Below are 10,987 nucleotides of genomic sequence, written 5' to 3'. Positions count from 1 at the left end.
TAACCTTGATGTAAATAATTTGTTCAAGACGTGGATTCACCAATCTGCCCGAGATACCAACACACACACCATTTCATTGTTCTCAAATTCCTACCAAAACACAGACCTTTGGACTACAAAAGAGATACAAAAATAATACTATTAACTATTGGAAATTCATAAGAAGGTCAAGAATTAAAGACTAAATCAAACAAAACTAACCAACTGACTTTAGATATCTACTTTACAAATTTCAAATAACCTCTCTTTACTTGCCGTGTAAAAATCACCTTAGCTAAAAACTAAAGAAGCCAATATTACATATCCAATCTTGCAAAAATCTAGTACTCTCTCCAGGCTTGCAATCCCAACCTTACATGTTCCTCATCGCTAACACTTAATTGTAAGCACATTGAATTAGCTGTCTTTTCTTTCTTATCCACAGTCGAAACTGGGTACATCGCGCAAAACTCCAGTAGTAAATCAGTTACAGGACCTTTCGCTATTCTTCCATATTGAATTGCATTCTTGACAATTACAAAATGATATCTAACATCAATGTGCTTTGTGTTCTCATGACACAACTGGTTCTTGTGCAAGTGAATGGCAATTTGAGAGTCACGAAACAAAGTTCCAATTACTAGTAGTAGTCAATACATGTGTTCCAATTACTAGTAGTAATACATGTGTTCCAATTACTAGTAGTAGTCAATACATGTGTTCCAATTACTAGTAGTAGTCAATACATGTATCCGTGTGACCACTCAGTAGTAAATCAAGGACCTCCTGAAACACATCGCGCAAAACTCCAGTTACCACTGGGATTTCCAGAATGAGTTGACTCTCATCGGTTACTCGTTAGACTCAATCTGCCTAAGGAAATCAAATACAAACAACTTCGCGGTGAAGTCTCCTCTGTACCTCGAATTAATTAGGCTTTGTAAATGTGATTGTTCTAATAGGTATGATCAAGTTACCCAAAACAAGAGGGCACCCAATCCATTCCTAGTATAGCATCATATGTCATCATCTCTAACACATAAAGATTCAATATACAGTAAAACTTCTTTAAAATAATAGCTTTGGGACCGAAAAAAATTATTATTTTAGAGAGATTATTATTTTAGCGAGAAGAAATTTAACTTGTGCAAGCCTAATTGGGACTAAATAATTTTATTATTTTAAAAAGATTATTATTTTAACGAGTATTATTTTAAGAAAGTTTTACTTGTGTGCTTTAAATCTCTTGTCCCAGAAAAAAAGACTTCTTTCAAGATTCATATCACTAGTAGTCAGACCATCATTCACTACGAAATTCTTACCTGTGGCAACTTCACAACCTAAAAAGAATAAGCATTGGGACAGATCCCCTGTTGGCTGTTACTACAAAGGCCATAGGTACTCTATTACCATTCCTTATGGGAAAACATCCAGCCGTCTCTCTCTCTGATCCATATTGAGAACAATTTAAACATCCATACACAAACCTCTTCAATGATTTACTAATATCACCAAAATGATAATGCTATCGAAGCGACATACCTCAGAATAACAGAATCAAGCAACAAAGACGACGGCCTAATAACCAAAAATATAACCCACATGCAAAACATAGGACTGACGCAGTTGACAAAGTTTGTTAATACTAGAGTGGATCCCACTGATCATCTCTTATTACCCTTACAAAGTTACCAAACAACAGACCACCTAACACAAGGTGCCATCATAAAATTTAGCTACCTAGGCAGTTGATAGTGATGCCTAATTCAAGACTTGCAATATAGCAGCACCACATATTACACAAGAGTTCTTCAACTAGCAGAAAAGACATCCTTTATTATCACCCAAAAATTCAGTACTACTCCACTGACTAAAATTATCTACCATACTATTAGTACAGGTCAACAAACCTATCATCCATAGCATTTGCTTTTTAAAAAAATTAAAAAGACGCATATCAATCGAATTATCAAAACAGAAACGTCTTAAACTCGCCCCTCAGGTCTTAATCATAAAAATAAAATAAATGTATCCGAACCATGGACTTAACAACTGGGGTCACTCAACATCTATGATGAACACGGGTCCAAACAGTGAATAACAACTGTTAGACTTTTTTGTGTTTTGCGCAACAAATCTCCATTTGGTTAAACTATTCTTGTTTATACAATGTTAAGTTGGATTAGTCTTAATCCGCATTAAGGCATGTTTATGGTAGTAATCATGCACTAAAAACTAACTTAAGGTTAATGCTAGATAAGGTTAAGTCTTACCATGACATGTCATTTAGCTTATATGACATGTCATGCTAAGACTTAACCTTATCTAGCATTGGACAGCTTATATGACATGTTTTCATCCATCATAAAGAAAGGTGAGGAAATAGAAGTTGATAATAAGTCATGAAAAGGTTAAGTTTCTTGTGTGTGTTTCTATTTCCTTGTACTCGGTCTGTTTTAAGTATGAATCATATGTACTGTAGTGCTATGTATGGTGCTGGTTTCTTGTGTTGTTGAGTATGCTAATACTAGGTTCAAGGTCTGGTTTCAGCATAAGGTTGTTTTCCACAATATTTAGGTCTTAATTGTAGGGTTAATGGAGCTGAAATTCCAACAACCACATCTTAATGAGAAGCTTTTTTCTATCACTAAGATTAGTATTAGTACAAAATAATCTGCCTCTTCAAAACAATTTCCTTGAGAATAGTGAAAGAGTAATGAGCAAAGTGCATGTTTACCATTATGTAATAAGGTTTGAAAAAATTGAAAACTAACAATGAGATTTCGTAATAGGAAAATCATCATGTTATAATGGTTATCCGTATTATGTTGAAAAAAGAGAAACAGTAATTGCAACCAATACGGCTAGGAAGAAAACATACCTGAACGAATCCAGGTGATGAAATTGTCAGCTCTTTTACATTAAGAAATGCTTCAATGAATTCCATTGTACGCTTAGGATACAATATTTCTTTCCCTTCTTCTGAAATCTCCAAATCATAATATTCAAGAGCTTCGTATTCACCTTCTCTGACAATTTCAATATCAGCAGTGATTAGAGAAGAAACGTTCTCTAGACAATACTCTTGTAACATGTAATCTTTGCAGATGAATGATGTCAAGTTCGGAGTCGATAACTTGATAATCTTCGACATGTTATAATGGGACCAAACAAGAATGTCAATATTATTGATAATCTCGAAGTGCTTCAGTTCATGAGACTCAATATTAACATTCATATCATAGCCATCTTCTATCCAAATATCTCTCAATATCAGCGATTCAAGAATTGGACAGCTTGAGATAAGTTTATTAATCGAACCTCCATCCTCCACAAAAAACGAACCAAGCGACATAAACTTGAGTCTAGGTAAATCAATTGATTCAGGAAGAATAACTTGTGATTCATAATTGCAAGTCATTTCTAAGACCAACTTTGATAATGATTGAGAATTAAACAGTGATTGTGGAAACCTGAATTGCAGATCATAATGGCCGTTCCCATCACCATCAATTTGAATAGATAAGTCTTGAACATTACATCTTAACGCAACAAGTACCCATGCATTCAGATGTTCGTTTATTATTTTATCTGTCTGACAATTCCCCCAATGAAGATGAAACTTATGTATATCATTAAGCCCTCTTAGCATAAGTACCTTATCAACAAACTTTCTAAACTTCCTCAGTTGTTTCACTCCACGTTCTCCGAAAGAATCGGCTCTGAAGACTAAATTTGAAACAGAAGGCCATACATACCTCCACCTTTTCGACAAAACACATGTTTGAACCACACATCTCATATAAGGAAAGACATAATGTGATGAATTAAAGCTTCCGGTAAATTACTGATTCTATCAAAACCTTCATCGTCAGCAATCGACGAGCTTCCCGATTCTTCCATGGTTTTGTGCGACCTAAAACCACAAAGATAAATCCTATAGTGAACTAAGGTTCTAAATTAAGACCAAAATTAACCTAGAAAAATAATTGTGCAACCTAAAGTGAAATCAAGTATTCAATCTCTAATGTTGAGAACCCCTAATTTCAAAAAAATTCAATTCAAAACAGAAATTAATCAAGACAGAGATTAACTGATTTGAGGATTGTAACAGCGTCTGAGGTAGATTGTTCTATGGCGATAATGAAATTAAATTAGAAAATCGAATATTTCACTGATTTTACTGCGATGCTTCTCTAGGGTTTCATTTTGGTTAAACCCCTAATCGCAGAGCGATGATGCTTAACTGAGTGAAAAGAAGAGTTTCTCCGGACCGATGATGAAAGTAGAGAGAATGGAAATTTTATCCTTTACTTATGCTTTATTTTGTATCTACACTTCGTTTACACTTGTGTCTCGGTAAGTTGGGTTTTTCATTTTTACCGTGGTCCGATCAAAATAAGAACGATGGTAAAAAAAGAAGAAGAAATCGTAGCCCTTTTTTCTTGCCTCGCACACTTCCTTGCGAATTGCCACGTATTTCTCTTCCAATATAGTCTAATCTGGATAAATGAATAACTTTTGGTCGTGTTTGGGGACTGAGTCTAACCTGGATAAATGTATAACTTTTCGTCGTGTTTGGGAACTGGGACCGCAAGAAAAAGATGGTTCAAACATAGGGCTGTTCATGGTCGGTTTTGGTTCGGTTTCTAGCCAAACCAAAACCGAAACCAACACTATCGGTTTCTAAAAATCTAAACCAAACCAAACCATTAACCATTGGTTCGGTTTCCAAATGGTTCCAGCCGGTTTCGGTTTTTCCCAGTGGTTTTCGGTTAACCGATAATTATGTCAGTTTCCTGAAACTGACAGTTCAAATGTTTAAGAAAGAAGGAAGACGGGAAGAAGAAATTCCAGTAGCAACAGTAACTGTCGTAGTTGAGGTTGGACAAGGGAGGCGACTGAGAGAATGAGAAAGAGAAAGAAGAAAGTATCATACTGAAATATTAGATTTGGGGTTTCTATTTATCCTCCAAATCCATGGATAAAATCTAATACTTTTAAATCAACGATGGAAACTAAGTATAAAAATTAATCGGTTTTCCAATTGTTTTTGGTTCGGTTTTAGAGGTCAAACCAAACCAAAACCAACACTATCGGTTTTCCACTTTCTACACCATAACCAATCCATTAGTAAATGGTTTGGTTCAGTTTCTTCCTAATCGGTTTGGTTCGGTCCGATTCCAACGGAAAACCGAAACCATGTTCAGCCCTATTCAAACGTGTTTGTTTACGTTTTATTCCAAGTTGGGATAAGGATAGTTAATCCATCATTATTTTTTGGTGGCTAAAAAGTTGGGTTTATGGTATTCTCCGAAAAACTCGTTCTTTCCATTTCCCAACCTAGGATATATAGAGTCACAGACTCGACGGTTTAAAAAATTTTAAGATGATTTTATCATTTGTTCCTACTATTTTACCTCGATATATGATAAATTTATGCAAGTTGAGTTTAAAATGATCAATATCAAGGTTAATCTACTGCTGAATTGAGTGTTAAACACAAATAGAGTTAACCTAAAACTGGCTAGAATTTTAGGCAAACAACACTAAAACTGATCACTCTCAAGGTTATCATAAATTAAATTATATTAAGATACATTGTCCTAGGCTATGTTATCTAATTCCAAACTCCCAAACAGACCCTTTAGATCGAAAAAAATTCTTTTTTCGAGGTTATATATTTGTCGGTAAATGAACAATATATTCATTTTTTATTTATATATTTTTAGTTTTTTACATGTATGATTTTGATGTTTCTGAATCAGAATTGGATAAATTTTTTTAAAAAGTAAAGAATTATTTAATGTCATATCTAATTATATCATAGAAATGTGATGGATGTCGAATATCTTTTGAACTATACTAACGAAAATGACAAAGTTACGTAATCGCCTACACACAGACTATGTTGTTTATAAAATTCACTCAAGACCAAATTTAACCTAGTAAAATAGTACAACCTAAAGTGAAACACATGAATTGAATCACGTAAAAAATGTCAAACGTTGAGATTATTTTCATCAAGAAGCCCTAGATTTAAAAACAATTTCATTCAAACTAAAATTAACACAGACAGAAATTACCTGATAAGCTAATATAGTGATAATCCAGATAGAATTATTACCTGATAAGCTGATATGGTGACTTTGAGGTAAATTCTGATGTTATGGAAATTGATGAAAGTATATAATCAAATACTTCACAACAATGATGATATATAGTCAAAGGTTTCTGAAATTCGACTCTTTTTTAACAATTGTTTTACACTGCATTTAGTATGTATACAGAAATTAATGGTATTCTAAGTCCTCCTTTACGCCCTATTCTGTGCCCAATCCGACGTGGCTATCTTAGGTTGAAAAGAGATGATGTCCACGTAATTAAGGAAAGGAATCACGTGATTCTCTCATCTCTTTTTTATGGTCTTGAGTTTCCTCCGTCTTCCTTATTTTTCACGTGATACTCTACATTTTTGTTATTATTTTTAACAATATTTATCAAACAAGATCATCAGATCTGAACAAGTATAGACCCAGAAAGGTGAACCAATAACACCATGAACCACCACCCGTAAATAGAGACTAACTTAATATCATCAAACTATGCATCTCCAGATACCCTCTGAATCGGCAACGACCACCACCTTCTTTCATCTTCATTTAAATCTCAGATAAAATTTGAAATGATGCTTGGTTTTATAAACTCAACCTCCCAAGTTTAGAAACTCCGTAAGAAAATATCAAAACTCATGAATTTATATAGGTTTTACTATGAAATATTTAACGATCCACCTTTTATTTCTTCTTTTCTAACAAACTCTTATTTCAAATCCGCATTTAAACCCTTAAAATCAATGAATACTTAATCAACCTTATATGCACCTCAAATAAATTCTGTATGGGATCTTGAATTGGAGGGTATTAATATTTTTAATTTGACTCTAGTTACATCTTATATCTTAAAAATTCATAGGTAAAGTCTAATAAACACACATACAAATTCTGAAATCAAAATTTGGATTTCCAAAATCAGTGAACTAAAAGTGTCATGGAGTCTAAGGTTAATGAGCTTTACTGTCAATTTCTTCAATTTGGTCGTCCCATGAATTTCAATCAGGATGATCTTCTCATTTAAATTAGGATTGTAAAAGATACAAATATGATCTAACATTTTTTCAACAGGGAAGGTCTGTTTTTATGAGGAAAGAAGAGAGATGATAGCTGTAAGACTAAGTCCAATGGGCTAGATTTAGCTGCTATGCTATATTAGCCAATAAGTGTTGCAGTTCAATAAAAAGCATTGTCTATTTGTTAACAGTGGTTCTCTCTCCTAGCAATTGTTCACATGTAGTGGCGAGATAGTTGCGTTGAATGGTTCAGCGCAATCAAAATCACTTTTTTTCAGAATGATTCAGCGCATCTAGATTTATTTTTGATCTGACGGCTGAGATGGTTGCGCTAAACCATTCATCGCAACCTAAATCTACTTTTCGCTAAATGATTGAGCCTAGCAGCCTAAATCTATTTTGCGTTGAATTATTCAGCGCATCTAATATGCTAGATTGGCACTGTCATAGGACTTGGGAGGTTTCCCTAGATGCCAATCTACATATTAGATTAGCACACCATAGGACGTAGCCTAAGTACAAGGAAGAAAGAGAAAAAAAAAGACATACATGATTTTAGACGCATCATTCTGACCACGTCGGATTGGACAAAGAGTAGGGCATAAAGAAGAACTCAAGATAGCATTTCGGTTTACATTCTTCTTACACTTGTGTTTCGGTGACTTTTATGTTCTTTGTTTTCGCTTTGTTTTACCATCCTTCGGTCAAATTGAGTGACGTCAATATTCAACTTGCACCCGAGTATATACCAGTGATTTTCCGGTCCAGCATAACCATAACAAATACTTTCCATCTAAATAAAGAAATAACATGTTATAGGGGCAAAGGTTTTGTTAGAGGGGCTGAATCAGGATACTAATGTCCCTCTAGTTGGTTAGGGATGTCCAAATGGTATTGTTAATTGTCTAGATTGCCCTTCCCATTTTTTAACCTAAACCAAAGCTAAATTGAAAATCTGTTTTCCTTTTTCTTCTCTTCCCCTCCTCCCATCAACTGTTACCTCCATTAAAACTGAAAATTTCATCGTCTTCGATTGATCGGCGATTCGAAAAATTATCAAGTGTAGTGTAATGACTTATATGAGCTTTGTTGTGAAAAATCCAGTTAGGGTTTAGTTTATTTTGTCCGATTTAAGTTTAATTTCTATCAAAAATTAGGATTTTAGATGAAAATTGAAATTGAAATCTCTGGGTTTATGTGAGTTACGGTTGATTTTAACTCAATTACGAACAGTAGCCGGAGATTATGGTGTTGTTACGGTTGGTAATAGTTCAATTACCAACCGTATGTTCTTATATCTGAGAATTTTATTCAGTTACATTTTTCTTTCCAACCGTAAGTGAACTTACGGTTGATGTCGATACCAGAATTACGAACCGTAAATAACCTTGGAACCCAGAGTTCATAAAGGTCACCAATTACGGTTCATAACTAAAATTCGAGATGAACCATAAATACTGTTACGGTTGGTAACCATTTTAGTTTACGAACCGTAACTGGTTTTACGATTGGGTTTTCCTCAAATTTAACCAGTTACGGTTGGTAGTTCATATTTTACGATCCGTAACTAAAATGAGACTAATTTAGAAGTATATCTGGTCATTTTCAGGCCCCGGTTTGAATTTTTTACATATTTTAGATAACTTTGAGCAAAAAAAAACTATATGAGACTAATTTAGAAGTATATCTGGTCATTTTCAGGCCCCGGTTCTTCACTTTGTTGGTTAATTTCTTCTATTGTTTGAGATTGACCTTCTCCTCCCAACTTTTTCTTTTTTTTTGAAACTCTAAAATCTGATTTTGTTTGGATTTAGAGTTAATTGAAGTGGAACTTAATAATTAACATCGAAGTAGATTATCAACACTAAACTATGTAAGGGTTAATTAGTCAGTTTCAGTTTTTTTTATAAGGGGCACTTGAAATTACCATGTAATGACCCTTTTTATCCTATTAGGTTTAGCCCCTCTAATAAAAATCTTTGCCCCTATATCAGGTTACATAAAGAATGTCTTCCGGATGGTAATGAAAATCTAAATATGTAATCGTGCCAAGGTCACTATAACATGGTACTCATAAAATTGATCCCAAATTATTGTCAAGTTGACGGCCATAATTCTAGCTAGCCTTTATGTTCTAGCTAGCCTTTATGAGGTGCTAATTGTATTAGAGCAACTGCAGTGGTGCGACCATAACTAAAGAGTAAAACCCAAAAAAAAAACTAAAAGGAATGGATTTAGTCCGTGGTGCGACGTTATGGTGGAGGAGTAAATTTGGTGGAGCGTAATGATATGCTAACGCTTGAGGTGGGGCGCAACTTTAAACTGAGCCTGATGTCTAGGCTTCACTCCATATGGGCGCAACTTTAATCTGCGCCTGAATTTCGAATGTAGTCCTAAATTCCGCCCCACATCGAACGCAAGTAAGATTTGCGTCTCATTTCTGGCGTAGTCCTAATTTACGCTCCACCAAAACCAAACTAAAGACCAAATATGGTTTGGTTTTAGTCTAGTTTTTGATCTTTAGTCCGTTCCATAGTGGTTGATATCTAGTCCAATTTTTTGGTTTTGTTCGTCGACTGTGGTTGCTCGTAGAGAGCAAATGATCCCAAATATGCCTCTGTGAATATCACAAGTGCATAAACCAAAGAGAAACAAAGACTACTATATAATATGGTTTGGTTCACGTGCTGTAGTGTATGTGTATGTTAGCATTTGTTGGAAAAATTACATTAACTGCTTCTGTAAATCATTTATCTACGGTCCCTTGAATTTTAGACAAATGAAAAGAAAGATTGTAAACAAATCAAAAAATACAAAGGAACGGAAGTATAAAGGACAAATTAGATCATGCACTCTAATAGAACATGGACCGCATTGGCACTTTCTACAGCAGTATCAGTAATGGAATCTCAAAGATTTTAAAGAAGTATGTTTATGGTCTCACACAACTGCAGAGACGAGTCCTTTCATTCAGTATTTATATAAGTTACAAGGGAATGATTCAAAACCTAATCTAACTGATAGAGCTAGTTTACAGGGTTGTTACAAGACTTCATACAATAACTGAGAATACATATGACTCGGATTACAACAGATTTGGATACAACAAAGTTGGACTATACTCCTAAAAACTTGGATAGCAGGTGCAGCTCGTGCCATCACAATTGCTGAAACTATACATGGCTTGTATACGTCTAATACCCCCCCTCAAGTTGGAGCATGGGGAGAGTCTGTACAAATGCCCAACTTGCTGACAAGACGTCGAAAAGAATCCACCCCAAGTGGCTTGGTGAAAATATCTGCCAATTGTGCCGCAGACGGAATATATAATGGTTTAATGAGACCAGAGAGAAGTTTCTCACGAACAAAATAACAGTCGATTTCAATATGTTTCGTCCGTTCATGAAAAACTGGATTTTCAGAGATATGGATGGCAGCTTGATTATCGCAATAAATTGGAATGGGTGTCGAAATTTGGATACGAAGATCAGTGAACAAATAGTGTAACCATTGCAGTTCGGATGTTAGCTTGGCGAGAGCCCGATATTCTGCCTCAGCAGAAGATTGGGAAACAGTTGGTTGTTTCTTGGATTTCCAAGAAATGAGACTATTTCCCAGCATTGTAAAATACCCTGTGGTAGATCGACGAGTAGTAGGGAAACCTGCCCAATCAGAGTCGGTATATCCTGCAAGAGATAAAGTACTGGAGGCAGAAAGAAAAAGTCCATGATTAACAGTACCCTTAAGGTAACGAACTACACGATGGGCAGCATCCAAGTGACCAGAACATGGGTGTTGCATAAATTGACTCAAGTAATTGACAGAAAAAGTAATGTCAGGACGAGTTACTTGAAGATAAAGAAGTCGACCTATTAGGCG

The 10,987-nt window shown here is 35.0% G+C and overlaps 1 protein-coding gene across 3 annotated transcripts; it reads right to left on the bottom strand.

The window, feature by feature from the left end:
• Position 1: 1 nt before the first annotated feature.
• On the bottom strand, positions 2 to 6,723 carry LOC113335375 (F-box/LRR-repeat protein At3g59200-like). Of its 3 annotated transcripts, none has more exons than XM_026581435.1 (3): positions 6,066 to 6,723; positions 2,861 to 3,895; positions 2 to 113 (listed from the first exon to the last, which is right to left on the bottom strand). In XM_026581435.1, exons 2-3 carry the CDS (start codon positions 3,779 to 3,781, stop codon positions 24 to 26), a joined length of 1,011 nt encoding a protein of 336 aa, XP_026437220.1. In that variant the 5' UTR covers positions 3,782 to 3,895; positions 6,066 to 6,723; the 3' UTR covers positions 2 to 23. The 3 variants fall into 3 exon arrangements, with proteins under 3 accessions (XP_026437220.1, XP_026437222.1, XP_026437221.1); XM_026581437.1 differs by having other exon boundaries at positions 6,107 to 6,723; XM_026581436.1 differs by lacking the exon at positions 6,066 to 6,723 and adding an exon at positions 4,074 to 4,964.
• Positions 6,724 to 10,987: the final 4,264 nt, after the last annotated feature.

This window comes from Papaver somniferum, unplaced genomic scaffold (assembly GCF_003573695.1).
Source record: "Papaver somniferum cultivar HN1 unplaced genomic scaffold, ASM357369v1 unplaced-scaffold_140, whole genome shotgun sequence".
NCBI classification, from domain to species: Eukaryota; Viridiplantae; Streptophyta; class Magnoliopsida; order Ranunculales; family Papaveraceae; genus Papaver; species Papaver somniferum.
This window is presented reverse-complemented; position numbering and strand designations above follow the sequence as displayed.

Bases quoted from the DNA above. Each gene is read 5' to 3' on its own strand.
- LOC113335375 (XM_026581435.1), bottom strand. From the start codon at position 3,781: ATGAGATGTGTGGTTCAAACATGTGTTTTGTCGAAAAGGTGGAGGTAT. The intron at 114-2,860 runs GTATGTTTTCTT...TCTCTTTTGTAG, and splicing joins CATCACCTGGATTCGTTCAG to TCCAAAGGTCTGTGTTTTGG.